Raw genomic sequence first — 19,739 nt, 5'->3', positions numbered from 1 at the left:
TTACATAATTAATAATTTTTAAGTACACATTTAAATAAAATTAGACATGTAGTTATGAACAACAACAACCTAAATCAAATAATTTTATTCATAGGAAAATAGCATTTCAGGGTACGTACGGATAAAATTTAGTCCCAAAATATTACACGTCCCTGTACTCCCGTTCCCGATAGATACATAAAGGGAAAACTGAAAAAACGTCTTTTTAGATTTAAATACCGATAGATCCGATTTTTTACCACCGTCCTATAAATTTGCGTTCCTATAGATACGACGTCCTCATAAACCCACGTCCTATAAATCCGCATACCTATAGATCCACGTATTTTTAGATCCAAATACCGATAGATCCATTGCAGGTACACTATTGCTCAAAATGGTTGGTATACTACTCAGTACATAAAATGCACTGTTTAAAACGAGAGTACACATATTAATCCTTTCAGCAATTAATTATTATACTATAGATCGTTTTTACGCAATACTCGGGTAATTTACATTAGGCCTACTAATGCATTATCTGACAGAAATTCATGATTTCACTAGATGTTTTGTTATTTTCATGTTAGACCCCATTCCCAGAGATTAGATCGATCCAAACTAGATCGACCTAACTCCCTGGGGGTTCACGCTAAATAGCTGTCAGCCGAGCGGGCACGAAAGTTAATTACCCCCTTACAGCTTGTAGTAGGCAGGACGGACATTTAAGCCGGATTATATGACAGTAATCTAGTGAGACTCCCCATGGGGATAGATCGATCTAAAATCTATGGGAATGCACCCTTACATTCATTTAGTTTTGATTACGAAAGCTTCTGACAGGAACCTAAGATTATATATTTTTGTCATAGTGATTAATCCAAGAAAACACACACACACACACACACACACACCACCCCCGTCAATTAAGAACTCGGCAAAAGTTGATGAAATAATGTTAAGAGTTTTACAAGTAAACCCTTCTTATTTTATGCTGTGTATGATTTATTTGGGCATTTCATGAATGATTCTGCCTGATAACTGTCTTGTATACTTGATAGAAACCATTATTGTATGGTTGGCAAACATACCCAAAGTTTGCAGGCAAAAATCGGCTGTATATATATATATATATAGAGAGAGAGAGAGAGGTTACTTACATCTTGGACATAATAACGAATTTGTGTCGTTTTTATGTCCAATACAAGTAGTTTACATTGATGACGTTACGTGCGTACATTGCGGAATGGAGTAAATGATAGTACATGTAGGCCTATGTCTTGTTTGAACACCTAATAAATATATAAATAAATAAATATCAGGTTGTAATTAAGTCATCTCACTGAGTGGGTCAGTACTCGCATCCAGACTATCTCTCAAAAGCCTCATACCTGTATCTCAAGTTTATATCGGCATTTTAGCCGATTAATTACGATGTCAGATAGATGGATCTAGCGGTACCTGGATCTAAAGATACGTGGGTTTATAGGAACCAACATACGTTGGTGGATCTATCGGAACGTAAATTTAACGAGACGTAAATCTATTGAGACGTGTATGTATAGAGACGTATCTATCGGGACGAATGTTTTATTGGGACGTTTATCTATATGGCGGACGCCGCATTTCACATGATAAAACTTCTCATCTACATGTAGAAGTTTATTAAATTCCTTTTTTTTTTTTTTTAGATTAAACAAAACTGTTGAAAACCATGAATTAGACTCTTTTTTTAATTTCTTCAAGCCTTTTCAAAATGGTGATAAAAGTGTCCATGGTGAATGATTGATTTCTTTTTAAAACAATAGGACCTAAAAGCACAAAAGATAGAGGCACACACTCCAGCTTTCCAACTCTATTAGGCCAGTCAAAAGATTGACTAAGCGAATTTTGTGCCAAAAACTTCATTTTGATATGATGAGAGCTGAAATGTGAACTAGCCAAAGGGTAAAACGTTTTTACTAGACTATACGTTTTATTGGTGTTATTGGTGTTGCATATATGCTGAAAAAAAAAGCGCAAAAAAAAACATAACTTTTGAAAAAAAAAAAGGCCTGATCATGCTGTGTCTGTACATAATAAGTGCATGATTCTAAATCTCTTCCTACATAGAAATTTGCAGGAACAGTATAAAAAACAGAATAATTATAATAACTTTCTCATTTGATAACTAGTCAGTGACCAGCAAATCTGAGACCAATTAACATAATGGTTAATAGATGGAACATAGCCAACAAACACTTCTCTAGGGTGTTTGCCCATGCTGAGATTAGAATGGCTTATAACATATTATTTGCATGTTCCTTTTCTACAGCAATGCTTGAAATCAAAACAAAATTTAAGTTTTCATCATAATGTTCATCATCATCCTGTCAGGGTATTGCTTAAATTTTGCTCTAAATTTGGCCATACGCTCTTTGCTTGTAGGACCCAGCATCTCAAAAGAATTATCATGGGATATATAGAATAAACTAAGGATGTTTACTGCAAATGAAAATGCAACAAAGGTGTTAATTAATAGTATGCACATGAGTGGATCATTGCTCCTTCATTCTTAAAAAGATAAAAAAAAAATAAACATAATGTATTATAAAATAAAGATTGCTTTATCATTTTTAAAAAGTCTAAGCATATCTTACCTTTAAAGTGATGAGAGTGATTATTATGGTATTTGATAACTTGACAAATGCTTTTTTCTCAGGAGTGTCTTACTCAACTTTAGTAAGTACAGCAAAAAGTATCCCGTAATCAGCAAGCAGTAATTTACATGACAGATGTGTGTGTGCGCCCACATGCATGCGTGCATGCCTGTGTCCCCTAGATATGGAAACCCCTAGGTGTTTCTGTGGATTACTATTGATAGAGGATTCTATAGACGTCTTGAATTCAACTGTCATCATACTGAATTCTACAATGTTTTTATCTACTGAATTTAAGGATGTTCTACCAAATTATAGAATATTCTCATAAGATCTTCTGACCAGCACAACACAGATGATGATGCCATAATTAGCAGAGATGATGTTGATGATGATGATGATGAACACATAAAGATTTTTTACCATCATTATGCTAGTTTAAACCCCAAACCCAATAATATGAATTTCAATGGACAGTTTTTAGTAATTTTACATATCAGTTGTTCATCACTGATACATAACTATGTATGCAGTATGCATCAGACGGGATAATCAATTTCTATTTAATGGCTTTCTATTGAAGAATAAAACCTTCTGTACTTGATATTCATCACAAAATGTACGCCCGTTACGCAAAAATGTGTACCTCTGTTCTAATATTTACATAAAATTAAAACATGGTAAAACATTATTTTGTGTACCATTATTGAGAGGAGTGAAAGTGTGCTTTGCAAAAAAATCAGCTTTTTTTAATAACTTTTTTTTAGTAAAACTAAAAAAAATGTGTATTTTCTGTAACAGATGTACATTGACCTCCACACCAAAAGCTCATCAAATTTCTTATAAACGTCAAGAGCTTTATCAATTTTTTTCTTTTCTGTTGAATTTTAGACATGTGCCAATTGTTGATGTATACTACAAAATTTTGTTAATGTATTTTAAGATGAAAATTTTCACAATTTAAATTTGTTAACTGGATTATGAAAAATAAGCTATAAAAAGGACCACATTTGACAGAGTTTTTCTTAACTAAAATCAAAAGATATTCTAAAAACTCCAGTAGTTCCAAAAACTTCAACTGTTCTGCTTTTAAATGACACCCTTTGTTAGATTCTAGACCAATTTTGAAAATTTTATGTTGAGGTTGACCATTTGCAGGAAATGCCCATGCACGGGTTTTCTAGACACGTTAAAATGAGAAGTGGCAGACACAAAACAAAAAGAGAGATTAAGGACGACGTAGGTGTCAAAACGCATTAAGCAGCAATAAATTCATCTTCAATAACAACTTTTAGAACTTGAATTGAATGAGATTAAAATTCACAAAATGGTCGAGGACTGCGGGCAAAAGGCGTAGAATGTTGACCTATCCAAAGAAAAACGTACGTAATATTACTTGGCAAAGTATAGTGTATACATCAAAATATAATGCTAATTAGAAAAAAATATTTAGAAAATTTAACCGAATGTTTAAAGTGTAATTATTTTATTTCTGGTAAAACATTATACCTTTTGCACATGTACGTACGTGCTCTAAATGTCAAGAACACAAAAAAACTAACCCAAGATATCAACCTCTTATGTGTAACAATTTTTTCTTTGACAGGAAAGTGCTCTCCTGCATGTACCAGTAGCATCACTTCTTGAACATAGTTTATCCTTGGACATTGAGCTGAATATCTTAGTAAATCCTCCCAAATTTCTGCCTCTCTTTTTTCTTTTCATATAAATTTTACTTTTAAACTAAGTTCAAGTGATTGTCACTAACACAAGTTGTGTTAGTTGCATCTCACAGGTATTCTTTCATAGCAGTCTGCATAGCTGATATGAGGTGACTCCATCACCTGATTAAAAACAGCATACTTCGATTGAAGTCCCCCCCCCCCCCCCAATTCCTAAAAAAATTAATAAATAGCATTTAAATTGCAATTTTATCCTTGTCTAATCATCTCACTTTTTTTGCTTCTACTTTTTTGTCTGTATTGTCTGATGTCTTTCTTTTCAGTCCTTTCATTTTCCTTGTTTGTAATTTATCCAAATCTTGTTTCTCCATATGAATACGGCCAAGTTTACTACCAAATGGATCTCTATTAATATTTTTGACCTTCTTGGGCTGAAAATATAAGAAAAAAGACATGTTAAACATACCTGAGGTTTGCCCATTCTAAGGGTGCATTCAGAACAGATGATCTACAGACTTATCTGCTAACTTAATATGGCAGATCTCACTTAAAGCAAGCCGCTTATTCTCCAGATGGTCTCCTGCTTCCATGCATGGCATTAAACAGATTAAATCTCAGCTCCCAAGTTTAATTGCTTGGCCCCTGTAGGGATGGCATGTGTGTAGGTGGGGAGACCATCAGGGGATTAAGCAGCTTGCATTTAAGTAAGTCTGCCATATTTGATTCGTGGATAGTTTGTGGATCAAATTGTTCTGAATGTGCTCTAAGAGAAAACAAGAAGAAATGAAAATCTCTTTTCAAAAATGTCATATACTAAAATAACATTCCCTAGATTGTATAAGACCGTTGAAATAAACAATACTAGAAACAGTGACCCATTTCTCAGCAATGGTTCCAGAAAAAGAAAACACTTGAATTCCAACAAAATAATGAAAAATCTCAAGCTTGACATTAAATATGTAGTAAGTCACAGAGTATGGTGCGTGAGAATTTAAGTTGACCCTGAACTGGTGTCAAATTTACCTTGGCTTGCTTGGGTTGTTGCCTTGCTCGCTTGTACAAATCATCTGAAGCTAACCTTGTTCTCCTCATGGAAAAGTCTACAGATGGTCCAATTTCTTCCAGTTCAATTCGTGGAGTCCTAGATCCTGATTTTTTCATTTGGACTCTGCATTGAAAACAAGATCAAGTATCAATGACACATGTCATTTAAAACTGAGTGAGAGAAATTATATTCTGCATTGACATTTTAGGCTGCATATTTCTGACAATACTTACTTGTAATTTCTGAGATAAATTTTCCCATCCAAAGTAGTAAAAAGAAGCACATGTTCCAAGCCTGCAAGTCTGATATTCTCTATTACTGGGCCTCTGAAGAAATCTGAAAGAATCATGAAGTAAAATCAATATAGACATAAATGTAAAATAACTTCAACTCTCAGGGGACCATATTAAACCACCACTGTAGATTCTTTTCAAATAATGTACTTAAATGTTTAAACTATTTCCATTTACCTATCAAGAGATTTTTTAGCCTCTGATATTCTGGTTCATTTTCAAATGCTTCTCCAGCAAACAATAAACATGGCTTGCTACCCAAAGAGAACTTGCCAACCTATGGAACATAAGGAAATAAAGTATCAAATGAACCCTTTAACATAATGAAACACACACACACACACACACACACACACACACACACACTTTTTTACGTTTTATATATTATGCTTGTTGTGAGTAAGTAATTAATTTATCTTAAGCACTAATTTCAACTGATGTTACTCTTTTTGCTTTCCCATTATTAACCAAAGACACTTCTTAAAATGAGTCTATATAAAGTAACCTACATGGAACTCCTGCATAGACTTGTATTTTTCAATCCCAAGCTCCACCATGTCCAAAACGTGAAAGTCAAAGAAACGTCCTGGTATGGTAAAATATGATTTTAATTTTAATACATGGGTATATAACAAGAAACTAGCTGCATAAAATTAAAGCACATAAAATTATTACACAATTTTGAATTAATATCAAAATATGAGGCTCATTACAAGCTTTTTAAAATACTCATAAAAAAGCATGATGTTTTTATTATGATATAGCCACTTACCAATGACAACATTGTTTGGTCTTTTCTTTTGATGGGAACCAAACATAAATAATGAAGCATCATTCCTATCTGACAAAAACTCCTGAAATTCAATCAACAATTTTTTTTATATAAAAGATTTTGAGAACTACAGATATGAGAAAAAATATGGTGAGAGAAAACAACTTTTTGAAAAATGCCATAATATATATATATATATATATTCACTCTAGCTGTATATAATAGTGAATGAGCCAAGTCTTTAATTCACACATACCAATGATGTTTGATCTTCAAATGGTCTCATGATGTTTTTCTTTTGAAACATAACTGCATCTGGCTTCTTCAGGAAATACTGTAAATACCAAAATGTTAGAAAACCCTTGCCTATTCAAAAACATTGCAAATGATTTGCTGGACATAAGACTGCATAATTATTCACGATTCCAAAATTATAACAAGGTACTTTTTGGAAATAAGACAAAATGTCTTAATATATACAGTTCTGTAAGGAAATGTGCTCAACGCCCATTTGTTTATGTATTTATACTTACCATCTCTTTTAAAGTTTGGGACACCACTTCACTGGTTCTTCCACCGCGGATGAACATTGCAGTCTTGGTGTTTTCTGTCAGCTTTGATTCTCTGCTCTCAAGATAGCGCTTAGAGCGCTGGGTCTTGGGTTTTCTGATAAATAAATAGTCAAAATTAACATTTTAATCTATGACACTGGCAAGAATACATTTAACTGCCCATCAAGTTTACTAGAAAAGGGAAATGTGCACAGTTAAAATCATTATTTTTGAAAACAATTTTACCGTCGGCAATATAGTGCCGCATAGCACTTGAGAGGATGGCACCCAGAACTCATAAAATGATTCATCTTTAACAATACTAATCCTTTTTTTAATGTTTTACTATCAATAATTACATGTAGGTTATCCTAACCCTTAAAATAGTTTTAAAAATTGACTAATTTTGATATAATTCATTATCATACAAATAACTTACACTACACGTTGAACCATGCTTGTTGATAGGTGAAGGTCGATTAGAAAAGTAGAAAATCATTATCATTATCATTAATCGTTTCAAATATGTATATGAATATCATTTATATATGCTCTTTATAATAGAGGAATCAAAATTTGATATTAATATCATTTTATATTATCTTAACCTAATTTATCTAGATTTACAATGTTTTTGAAGGGTTTGAGACTATACGGGAAAATTTGTATAGCGTGACGTCAGGTGTAGCTACGCCAATCACAATAGGGATTCTCCCTGGCAACGTTGTGTGTGTGATTGGCGACTGCTGGTGTATGGGCAATCAAATAATCCAGTGGCAGGCCGATGAATTCTTCAGTTGCACCAGTGTTATTAGTTAATTAGGCAGTGTTTAAAGAAAATCAGAAAAATAAAACATAAACAAGATGGCAACGGATGTCATGCAAGGCCTTGTGGATGAGGCTAAAAAGAACAAATTCTCAATTATTGGAGCCAAACTGAACGATGGAGGTGAGTGAAGAAGATACTTTTGAAAATGTTCAGGTGCTGTTTAACTTATCTTTGCGGTTGTTACTTTGTTGTTGATTTGAAGTAAATCTATAGACATTTGAAAGTTTTCAAGTAAGGGATATTTTTAATTTCAGATGTGGTCGCCATTTGGGATAATATATCAGCTTTCATTGAGAAGCAAATGCTGAATCAGAAGGTAAGAAAATTGAACTTTAATTAATATTACTGTTAATATATATAATATATTATTATTTATAATAAATTAACATATTAAGAGAGAGTAACCCTGTCTACATTTCCTGTGAGACACAGAGATTATTTCTACAAGTTTCTTACACAACTCCAATTAAATAAACATGCTGAAATAAAAAAGGCATGAAAGCGCTAACCTTCTTCCAATCTCTTGTCATAAACTGGATATTCTTATCCCTCAATACAGTTCATAATAAAAAAAATTCAACAAAAAGATGTAATGAAATGAAACTTCATTGATATTTATGGTATTAATTTTATATACTATTTGAAACCATGTATGGTAGCACTGGATATTTGGCTGGGTTTAGTCATAATAATGTGGCATTTTTCTCACTTAATATACATCTTCAACCCAGTGGCTCTAATATTTCACCCTTATTATTTGACAGTAGGTGTTATTTTAATTAATTATTGAATTATGTAATTAAATGTCAATGTGAATGATTTAGAATATTTATTATATCAGCTGTCAAAACTGTTTGACAAATTACGTACATGATGACATCACAGATTCTAATGTTAAAATAATGAACATACATTAATGCATTATCAGTGAACTAACACATTTATTTTTGTATATAAGGTTACATTTGTTATTCTGAGTGTTTAAAAATCCAGTTCATGTGTCCAAGGGTGTGACCACAGGAAGTGAATTTGACAGCAGTTTTGGCTTTTGTTTGAGAAAATTAAGTATATAGAAATTTTCAATTAAAATCACATTTTACACAATTTTATTTTGTTTATAGGCTGTTCACTTACCAGGACTAGGGACTTTTACTTTCACACAGAAGAAGTTAGATATAGGCAACAACAAATTTATTCTGATACAGAGACCAGTATTTGTTTTGTCTGAGAAATTTGCACAAACACATGGCCTTCAATATACCAAGCACCATGTATCTGGTGAGTGACCTTTCTTTTGAGTCATCTTTGACAGTGTGTAATATTTTGTACAAATTGTTGCTGTTACATATCAATATCCAATATTCATAAATACTGCTTGGCTATTATTGATCTAGTAAGCCACTGTTTTTAACAAAAGTATTGACCTTGGTAATTTTCTTATAAGCAGAATGCAATTGTTAGTCTTTGTACATTATTTGATAAAATATCACATCAATGGTCTGTTTTATGTTGATAACAGTTGCTGAATAAGATTTCTTCTGATTAATTACTAATGATGTATTTGACATACCAAAAATGTTAATATCACATTTACTTGTTTATATTAGATAATTTTTCATCTTTTGCATACTCTTCTCAAAACTTTTTTATTTCAATTTTTCAGGCCAAATTCCTGTTGTCCAGTTGAATTTCAGCGCCATATCATTTGAGAGTCCCTTTGACAGAGATGCAGTTGAAATATGTGTTCAGGAGGTTCTTGGTGCCTTAGCACGTTCTGTGGCAAACAAGAGAAATGTGGAATTTACATTTGCAGGCATAGGACGACTTCAAATTAGAGAATCTAAGGTCAAAATGAAATTTTATAAAGAATTCCTAAACAGCATGGATGGATCAGGGAAATTGGTGGATGCACTGAAAAACGTAAGAAAATGGAATATTTAATGTGATATATGGCTATTTTATTAAAATTATATAAATATGTATGAACAAATAAAACTATCAAAAACCTGTGATGTTTAATATGTCTCCTATTATATTTTCATCCATGACCTGTCAGTGGATGTCAATTAACATATATGTTGCCATTTATTGATGATTTATTTGTTCATTTCCAGCGACCTGGCACAGTTGATTCTGTGATGTCTGACAGAGCACCATCTAGAGCTCATTCAAGCAACACTTTAGTTCTGCCAAGGTGAGAAATGACATAACTATAGAAATCAGTGTTTAGAAACTTATTTTCCATAGGTATACATAACAAATAATATATTGTATATTACATTTCCATGATACGTTTGAATGGGATAGAGTAGACTAGTGTGAAGGAAACTTTTTAAATATCATTATGTACAGACACAGATGTGTCTGTACATATTGCCATCACCTGCGTCTGTCGTCGCCGTCGCCGTCGCCGTCGTCGCTGTCGCCGTCGCCGTCGTCACCGTGCACTTTCCTTGTAAACATGATAAGTGGAAGACAGTTTTACTTTTTGGCTTTATATTTACAGAGCTGATGAATATTCATAAAATGCAGGTCAAGTTCAAAAAACAGCATGATCGGGCCATTTTTGTAGAAGTTATGCTGTTTTTTCACTTTTCAGCATATATGCAACACTGTAAACACATTTCAACAAAAACCAATAGGCCTGTTGTCATGAAACTCACAGGAAAAATTGATCTTACTAAAACGCAGGTCAAGTTCGAAAATCGGCATGATCGGGCCACTATTTTAGTAGTTATGCTTTTTTTTCACTTTTCAGCATATATGCAACACTGTAAACACAATATAAGAAAAACAGATAGGCCAATTGTCATTAAACTCACAGGAGTGGTCATTTCTGCTAAAATGCAGGTTAAGTTCAAAAATCAGCATAATCGGGCCATTATTTTAGAAGTTATGCTGTTTTTTACATTTCCTTAGATTCAATTCTTAGGCATGTTAACAGTTTTATTATTTAATTAATAAGATATGTAAAAGTGTTTTTTTGACATTTCCTGCATCTTTACAACATTGTTAGTTGATTTTGTAAAAATGATGTTAAACTTGTAATTGTATATTGTGTAATAAAGTTACAAAAATGGAAATAAACTCATATCATTGCAGTTTGTCAGACTGAATCATTCACTATGTTCAGAATCTCAGAATGGAAGAAATTGGACATTTAACACTGCTCTATTGATATTTTTTGATCAATCTCATCAATTTTCTTAGTTGGTCATTTAAAAATTGCAGTAAACTGTTAATTTTGTTTTATGTTAAAAATTGTTAAAAATGGAAATAAACCCATTTCAGAACAGTGCTGTCTTGTTTACATTTTGGCATTTTCAAGTTGTGACTTTGAAGTTCAATGGGCCTGAAGACCTTTGCTAGTCACATTTTCTGAATATCCATGATACTAATATTTTATTATTAAAAATTGATGGTCATTATGCTGTTAAAAATTATGTAATATTGCATCAAAATTTGAAAAAAACCTAATTTGGGCACTGCTCCCATTGTGACCATTTAAGAAAAACCATGTCAATTACTGTTCTCAAACAGTATAGTAAATATATATAAATGTGTCTGTACATATTGCTATCACCTGCGTCTGTCGTCGCCATCATCGCCGACGCCGGCGCCGTGCACTTTCATTGTAAACATGATAAGTGGAAGGCAGTTTTACTTTTGGGCTTTATATTTATAGAGCTGATGAATTTTCATAAAATGCAGGTCAAGTTCGAAAATCAGGATGATCGGGCCATTATTGTAGAAGTTATGCTTTTTTTTCACTTTTCAACATATATGCAACACTGTAAACACATTTCAAGGAAAACCGATAGGCCTGTTGTCATGAAACTCTCAGGAGTAATCGATCTTACTAAAACGCAGGTCAAGTTCGAAAATCGACATGCAGCCTGAGTTGGAAAAGCAGTCTAATTGGCTTCTTTTTCTGGAAGTAATACATTTTCAAAGTGTGAACTTGAACTCCCATGGGCCTGAAGCCTTATGCTTGTTACACATTTAACTTACGTTGGTATTACCTGTTGAGCATAATTAAAATTTGATGTTGAATTTGCAGTTTAACATAATGTACTTTTGCATCAGAATTGACAGTAGCCTTTTTTGTAATTTCCTGCTTTTAGTCTGTACATTTGACAGCTTTGCTGCCTTGTTTTTACATAACTCACACTTGTTATCAACTCGACTATAGCAAGTTAGTGATGGACATGCCTTGTAAGAATCTTCTACAATGTAGCACATGTTACTTGTATAGTATGAGCAGAATATTGAATTCCACTGCTAATTAAGTTATTGTATTTTTCTTTTCTCTTTAGGATCACTCATAGCTCACATGGCCTACAACTGGATGGTGATCAGCAGCCCCAAGTATCAAAAAGCCCCAGAATGCCCACCATTACAGAAGATGAAGCTATTCCCAAGGAGATCAATGTCCTGGAAATAGAACCAGATGTTGATGCTGCACAAGTCAATGATCCAACATTTGCACCTGATCTGCCTGCCCAAGACCCATTTGATGAAGTTGAAGAACTGAATGAAATGGATCTTCCCGGAATTCTGATGCAGGATATGTCAGATGAGCAGAGAGAACAACTTAGTAAGTACAAACAGCTTCCCATATTAGCCAGTATTTTCATCATGATAATAATCCTTCAGCTCAAAAGTTACCGTGCAAGGATTGAAAGATGATTCAAAGTTGCATTTTAGGAGGGGAAGTAGGCGCTCTAACAATAGTCAAAATAAGTTCAAAATCCATTACTGGCTAGAATATGAAAATCACTTTCTTTCATAAAAGTTTAGTCAAAACTAATCACAATGAGTTTCAGGTAACCATTGCATATAAGCTAAGCCAGTGCTAACACATAGTTGTATTTGTAAATTTATTTTATTGCTACATGTAACAACAGTTTGTTCATTGCAATTATGCTGAAATGCAACATGAAAATGATAGGGGGAACTTATAGTTGATATGACAGTAATCATGACCAACTCATTCAAACAATTAATTAGTATACTTTCAGGTATGAGTCATAAAAGCTAAGAGGCCTTTTAAATAAATGATGGCCAATATACCTGTGAACAATGAAAATAAGCTTAACTGACAAATTTCCAAAAAATGGTGGCTTATTTAATTTGGCATGTGTCAGCAGGACAGGAAGATAATTGCAGATTTGAAAGATAATTAGTGATCAACAGTAAAAATTTTGACATGTGAAGTTTATTTTGCCAAGATTCAGTTTTATGTCACCATAAATGCTCTTCAGGATCTCATTAAAGATTGCCATAAAAGTAGTATTGCTTTAGTAACAGCTAACATATATGTTTGTTCATCAAAACTCTGACAGAAGACTGTGGTCACATAGTAAAAACAGTTGCTGCTCATTCAGAGCAGGTTATAGTGCATACTTCTACTTTATATGAAGAATATCACATCTTACAAGTGAAAATGTCTAGCCATTTTCAAAGTGCATTGGATCATTTAGGAAAATACTACATGTGGCCAGACTTAAGACAAAGGCAAAAAGGTAATTAAAAATAATATGTGAGTTAAACATTATGTTAATAATATCAATAGAACTAAATTGACACATCTAAATTTCAAGCATAATGGTTCAAAAATTGCAAGTTTTGTGATTTTATTAAATGATTTTTGGAGATAATGAATAAGGCATTTTTTTTTTGCTGCATGCTTTAGAATATACAAAGATAACTTGTTGAAAGTCAATGTGGAGTTGATGATTTAATTTACTAGTTAACATTTCTGATGCTCACTCTTATTGCTGTTTATCTTTTTGCTAAAACTGAACTGTATGCATTCAGCATTCTTTATCATTTTGACAGCCTTAACAACCACTGAGCTTTCCAAACAAAGTAAAGAGAAGCTAATCAAGGCATCATTAATTATACCTTTGCTCATACATACTACAACATGTTCTATAATGAACATCAACCTTAATGAACTCTAGAAACTTTTATCAAGGTGCCCTGTTAAAAGACAGAGTCAAAGGTTGTAGTAAATTGCCTCAATGGTGTTTGTTGATGGTAGTAAAACTGGTAACCATGGGTCAGACTTGTAGATGGACGACTGCAGCTGGTTCATTGAAACTTTGCTGGAAAAGTTTTAATCATTTAGGTTGAAAAGTGAATGGTAGTTGACAGTTTTTAACCACATTCAGTTTAAAAATATTCCCAAAGGTTGTTTTGAGAACATTGAAAAAGTGATAGGTCAGTATGTGGATTGATTCTGAAGAGGACTTTGACATTCATCCTGAACTACTCAGGCCCTCGTCAGCTCCACACAGCAGCATGCAATTTAAGGAACATCGACGATGCAAAAGTAGTATGGCAGATTATGATTTTGTACGCTATGAAGCGCAAAGACCAAGTACGGCAAAGTCAATAAGTCTATGTATTAAGTCTGGTGAATTTCAAAATTCAAAAGGTCACAGTAATGACAGTTATCAAGCACAAGTGTCTCATCACAGAAGGTGCAGAAGTAGCATGTCCTATCATGAAGGTATGAAAAGTTAGTCCTAACAAATCATCTTAACCATTATAGTTCATCTTTGTGAATAATGCTACTGTAAAATAGATTATGATTATGGCAAAAATATTTGAAACTTTATGATGTAGTTACACCATTGCTAAAAACCTATTTCAAAGTTAGTTATTGTATATTAACAAAAGCCTTGTTACAATTTTTAAAGATTTTATTTTAGATGAAAATTAAAAAAAAAATAGTTTAATTTACATGCATGTTATAAACCACATTATATGACTTACAACAGCTGTTTTGTTACTACTACTTAAAGCCAAAAATATCTTGTCCTTTCTTTCAATACCTAAAAGGATAACAACAGTTCATTTTGGCCAAAAATTAATTTTCTTGGGGTGAATGACAATTTTCCCATACTTACCAATGGTTAATAATCCATTTCTACATTCAAAGTTAGTCCCAGATTTTTTTTTTTTTTTAATAGCCATCTATGGAGGTCATGTGGTCCGATGACAAGCACAGATTTTAGAATAATTGCTATATTGTGAAAAATAGATCTCATACCTTTAAGTCTTATTAAACATCTGAGGCTATGTTGCTAAGGCGTGGCAGGTGATATTTATTTGAAGTTCAGAATTTCAGGTGGGACAGGAAAGCATACAGAAGAGCAGCAATAAAACAATAAAATAAGTTATGCCAGTTATGATTTTACAACAACGTGAAGCCTTTCAGTATTTGATTTATTTGTCCTCAAGTGGCTGTTCTTGGCAAAAACATTACAATAAAATGACCAATGTTTTTGACCTTAGCAGTTAGTATGGGAAATATTCCTCTTACCACCCATCCGTATGTGACAGTTAGATATTTTATGCCAGTTTTTGGATTATATTATATTATATTATATTATATTATATTATATTATATTATATTATATTATATTATATTGATTTGATATGATCAAATTTACCTTGTTTTTTTTTTTTTTTTTCTTTCTGCAGAACTGAAACGTATGCAAGGTTTACGCCTTGAGACCCCACCTAGCCGCCATGGTTCTCGTACAGCTATCCCTATGGCCAAGGCAACAGGAGTTAGTTTCAATGAGGACTTCATGCAACCACCTGCAGTTTCAGCCTACTCTGGAGGAGGTGGTGCCCTGCTCAGGGCCTCCTCTGTGTCACAGTCTAGTCCAGCACCATTGCAGCCCATTGTTAAACCAGAAAAGTAAGCTGCATTTCAAATTAATCTAATTTTATTTATTTATTTTAAGTTGAGTATCACTTTACCAGATCGCATGCAAAATAGATCTCCTGGACGAGTATCTCTGAATAAGTAGGGTCTAAGAGTTGGTTAAATTAATATACTTTTTGATTTAAAATGCATTTTAATTTAATTTATCATATCTTTTTTATCATTCTGTGTTGTATGTTTCATGATTATTTAATGTTTTTCTTCTATTACCAGTGGGCATGCAACTCCATCCCCACCAGGCCTTGCCAGTCTGCGTCGGGCAAAGAGCATGGACCGTATTAACCTGGACAAAGCCCCCACTCCTCCTGGCTCAGCTTGTGGGCACAGCAATGCTGGTCAGGAGCTGTGCTACCTCTGCCATCAACGTGCTAGGAGGAATATACCAGTCTCCTTCACTGAAGAGAGAAAGAGGCGAGAAGAGGAAGAAGACAGGCTTTTGCAGCAGTATCAACACATGAAAGACACAGAGTCCATACTCAAGGAACAGGTGACTGTCCAATGAATTTTCAACTACTGTAGTCTGTAGTTCAGTTTTATTTAACAAGAAAGAGAAAAGATATTATTCATCCTACCTTGACTTGACTTGACAGAATAAAAAAGAATAGAGTGATTGCAGGTTAATATTTGTTCTGATTTGCCCTCAGCATCTTATAATATTATATTCTTTTTGTTTTAGTCTAACCACCTGGCCAAAAGGCATGATAACCAGAAAATTGCAGCCTTCAACCTTGGTGTGTCAGAAGCTGTCAAGGAAAAAGGCCGAATGAAACCACTTGAACCACCGGTTAGTAAGAAATGATAATAGAAAGATATCCAAGCAAAAAGCCTTTTTCTCACAAAGGTAACCAAAGGTTGTCTTTTTGAACAAGATTTATTTTAGTTATTTTAGTTATAAAATTGTCTCATTTATTTCCAAAATTGTGTTATAGATTTATGAATGCTGAATATTTATGTTTAATTTTTACAGAGAGCTTACATTTTCAACAAACGTCCCTTAACCCCACCAAGGTTTATAAAGCAGAATGAGCTGTCTAGAGACTTGGAGAAACAAGTAGATCACAAAGATGTAACTAAAAGAAAGAGGAAGGCAGATGAGGATTTCTTAGAGAGATTGGAACAAGTACAGCTTGCTGAAGAGTAAGTAGATTATCATAATTTTACTATTTATATATATTTTATTTATTCACAAGAAATATATGTATTTTCTGAAAGTGAGATCAAATTTACTTTTTTATATAGAAAAGGTACCAAACATGATTTTGAAACATAACTGTGAATATAAGGAGTTAAAAAAGTGCAAGATTTCAAAATTTTGTGTCTTTTTATTTGTAGTCTTGCTGCCCAAAGAGAAACCTATTTGAGAGAAAAGGTCAACCAAACTGATCAGTACAGGAAGGCTCTTTCTGCACAGGTAAAATTCTAAAAGTAACAATTTCTATAATTAACATTCAAAGAAATACTATAGTGCTTGCCTTTCCTTCAAAGTTTTTTAACCATTTGCATACCAGGTTGCTTTTTAAATTCTACCGCTGTATTTTTAAAAGTTTCCTAACTTTGAAAACTACATGAACAATTGTGTAATAAACCAGTTTGTATTTTTCTGTATTTTGCATGATCTTTTGATAATCTGTTTTTCTTACCTTTTATTATCTTATTCTCTTTACTTTGATACTTTCTTCTTTCTCTTCTATCTCTTTTTATCAAGATTAAGCTTCAGGACTCTACTTCTTCCACACTCCCTCCCCTGAGATCTCGGTATAAGCTGGGCCCTCCCACCATTCCTCAGATAAAGTATCTGAGACCTTTCTCATCATCCACAAACAAACCACTGTTTTCTTCTCCTGGCAGCTCTCCATCTTTGCCAAAAGTAGGCACCGATTTCTTTTTCTCTCTCTCTCTTCACTAGCCTTCAGTACTTTCTAAACTTACCTCCAAGATACATGCTTGAAAGACTGAAAAAGCTTGAAAAGGCTATGTATGAGTAATAAACCTCTTCTAAGAAATTTAATCAAGTAATATTTTAATTTCATCTTGTGACTCCTTTTCTTAAATTTGCTAATAGCATGAAATGTTCATGATAGAAATATTCTCATTTTAGGGTTCTTTGTTTAAATACCAAATAGGAAAGCAAGCAAATGTAGGACAATCTTTTCACCAGTTTCATTACTAAAAGATGTGATAAATTCTTCCATTTTAGTTGAAATTTAAACCAGTACCCCTTCCTGCCAGAGTGCCAGATTCCAACGAACCCATCTTTGGGAAATTCGACAGCACCAACGAAAAACTGTTTGAACAGAAGAAACGTGCTCGTGATGTGTTTAGAGAGCAACTTGATATTGTAGAACAGCGAAAGAGAGAAGCTATTTTGAGGCGACTTACAGACCAGAAAGACGAAGAGGAAATGTTGAACAAAACCAAACAGGAGTACGTGCTTATAGTTAAACTGATTAATTGTTAGGACTGGTTATTAAGAGTCTTTTGCAGTAGCTGTTTATTTATCATTCATCAAAAAGATCAAATTGGGAATCTTTCAATAAGAATTATACTTCATGGAGAGTTAAATTAATAGAGAATGAATTTTTGACACAGCCTTAATTTAAATATTTTGGCATTTTTCAATGTTCTATTCAAAAAGATCAGAAAACATTTTATTTATGTCAAAATTCTGATTGCCACATTATTTATACTCAAGGTTGATGGAAGACAGAGCACAACGCTACAGTCGTATCTATTCAAATCGTAAGAAGCTGGAAGAAGATTGGTTCAAATCAACAGAAATCAAGAAAGGAAGAGAATTGGAAGAAAAACTTAGAACTCTAACTCCAGGAATATTAGTACATGAACAGTGTGATAAGTACAAGAGATGTGGTCAGTGTAAACGTAAAACTAATAATTGTGGAGAGTCTAACATTTGGAGTGAATCTCGGTACATTCCAGGATCAAGACTTATGGTATAATGGACTCTGGTTATGAATGATTTAGATTTCATCATGAATATTAAGATTAAAATACTGCTGAAAATTGATCTCATATATAAACTTCTGCCTTGAAATGTTTGCAAATAATAAGCATCAGTTTTAAGTTTTTGAAAGAGAAGATGTTACTTATAGGGATATTGTTTTTCATATCCAATCAGTAAATTGAGAATTTTTTCCACCATAACAGCCTCTTATAGCACCTTACTAGCAAAGGAGGTACTGTATGTATTATTTTTGAAAGAAAAGTCCATCCACAACTTTTTCGATATATACATTTGTGATAGATGGTATAAACTACTGGTACACTAGTTTATGTTAACATACTTTAAAATGTCCCCCCCTTTGCTTGAAATACCCTGATTTGAGAAACATGCATAAACAAACAGACCATGTCGAAATTAAGCAAATTATGCTCAGTATTTTAACAAGTCTTGCATAATCATGGAAAGTGTAGTTTAGTGTACTCAAAAACTGACCTTTGATGTGGTGTAAATTATGTACATATTTGTAAAAGTGCCTTTAAAAAAGCCTGTTCTGAGAGTAACTTAGTTTGAACTTGTATTGTTGTAATCCAGGCGAACATTGCTCAATAAAAGTATTACCATAAAGCATTTTGCAATTTACCTGTCTCCTATATGGTCTTACTTTGCCACTTCTGACCATCAGGCCTACCATACAGTATAACTTTTTTCCCATTGTCTCAGGAACAATAATAATAATAATAATAATAATAAGCACAAAGTTTATTTATATACGTATATCTGTATAATAAGTTAATACAATGTTCAAATTATAATAATTCAATGAGTTGTTCACAATGTTTTTACTGTGAAATATATACAGCAGGGGCGGATCCAGGATTATTTGAAAAGGGGCGGATCCAGGATGCGAACCCCCGCCCCCCCCCCCCCCCCCCCCCCCCCCCAACTTGGCGTGGGGTTCGGGGGCCTATTTTGGCATTTTAGAGGTCGACATTTGGTACTGTTTAGAACTATGATTCAGCTATTTAAAATTCTAATTTCAAGAGGGGACCAGAAATTGAAGGGGGGGAGGTCAGGCCCCCCTGACCCCCCCCCCTAAATCCGCCACTGCACAGTATGTCATACCGGTACATTCAGTTATTATCCCTCTCACATACGTAAATAAAAGGGCTAACATAAAGCAAGAAATTTTATTTGGGCACAAATAAAGTAAACCCTGCCACACACACACCACACACGCGCACGC

The 19,739-nt window shown here is 33.5% G+C and overlaps 2 protein-coding genes across 4 annotated transcripts; one reads left to right on the top strand and one right to left on the bottom strand.

Annotated features, from left to right (window-relative positions):
* Positions 1-4,087: 4,087 nt before the first annotated feature.
* LOC106155083 (ribosome production factor 2 homolog) lies at positions 4,088-7,530 on the bottom strand. Of its 2 annotated transcripts, none has more exons than XM_013529730.2 (9): positions 7,401-7,530; positions 6,944-7,076; positions 6,667-6,744; positions 6,411-6,492; positions 6,148-6,224; positions 5,816-5,915; positions 5,579-5,681; positions 5,324-5,468; positions 4,088-4,731 (listed from the first exon to the last, which is right to left on the bottom strand). In XM_013529730.2, the coding sequence occupies exons 1-9, from the start codon at positions 7,415-7,417 to the stop codon at positions 4,564-4,566; spliced, it is 903 nt and encodes a 300-aa protein (XP_013385184.2). In that variant the 5' UTR covers positions 7,418-7,530; the 3' UTR covers positions 4,088-4,563. The 2 variants fall into 2 exon arrangements, with proteins under 2 accessions (XP_013385184.2, XP_013385183.2); XM_013529729.2 differs by lacking the exon at positions 7,401-7,530 and adding an exon at positions 7,208-7,226.
* A 136-nt stretch (positions 7,531-7,666) lies between these two features.
* LOC106155082 (coiled-coil domain-containing protein 81) lies at positions 7,667-19,123 on the top strand. Of its 2 annotated transcripts, XM_086999356.1 has the most exons (14): positions 7,667-7,910; positions 8,045-8,106; positions 8,912-9,068; positions 9,454-9,710; positions 9,905-9,984; positions 12,107-12,387; positions 15,285-15,507; positions 15,748-16,021; positions 16,211-16,318; positions 16,502-16,671; positions 16,867-16,945; positions 17,240-17,401; positions 17,732-17,958; positions 18,227-19,123. In XM_086999356.1, the coding sequence occupies exons 1-14, from the start codon at positions 7,826-7,828 to the stop codon at positions 18,489-18,491; spliced, it is 2,430 nt and encodes an 809-aa protein (XP_086855482.1). In that variant the 5' UTR covers positions 7,667-7,825; the 3' UTR covers positions 18,492-19,123. The 2 variants fall into 2 exon arrangements, with proteins under 2 accessions (XP_086855482.1, XP_013385182.1); XM_013529728.2 differs by lacking the exon at positions 17,240-17,401 and having other exon boundaries at positions 7,668-7,910.
* The last annotated feature ends 616 nt before the right edge of the window (positions 19,124-19,739 follow it).

The sequence above is a fragment of the Lingula anatina genome, chromosome 1 (assembly GCF_051362555.1).
Source record: "Lingula anatina isolate TDL-2025a chromosome 1, LinAna3.0, whole genome shotgun sequence".
Classification (NCBI taxonomy): domain Eukaryota; kingdom Metazoa; phylum Brachiopoda; class Lingulata; order Lingulida; family Lingulidae; genus Lingula; species Lingula anatina.
Note: the sequence above shows the minus strand (reverse complement) of the source record. Positions and strands in the feature narration are given on the sequence as shown.

Excerpts from the sequence above, each read along its gene's own strand:
- LOC106155083 (XM_013529730.2), bottom strand. Across the intron at positions 6,745-6,943 it reads CCCAAACTTTAAAAGAGATG|TATTTCCTGAAGAAGCCAGA; the intron begins GTAAGTATAAAT and ends TGGTATTTACAG. Across the intron at positions 6,493-6,666 it reads TTGAAGATCAAACATCATTG|GAGTTTTTGTCAGATAGGAA; the intron begins GTATGTGTGAAT and ends ATTGAATTTCAG.
- LOC106155082 (XM_086999356.1), top strand. The coding sequence starts at position 7,826 with ATGGCAACGGATGTCATGCAAGGCCTTGTGGATGAGGCTAAAAAGAAC. Across the intron at positions 12,388-15,284 it reads TGAGCAGAGAGAACAACTTA|AACTGAAACGTATGCAAGGT; the intron begins GTAAGTACAAAC and ends TTCTTTCTGCAG. Across the intron at positions 16,672-16,866 it reads CAAGTACAGCTTGCTGAAGA|TCTTGCTGCCCAAAGAGAAA; the intron begins GTAAGTAGATTA and ends TTTTATTTGTAG.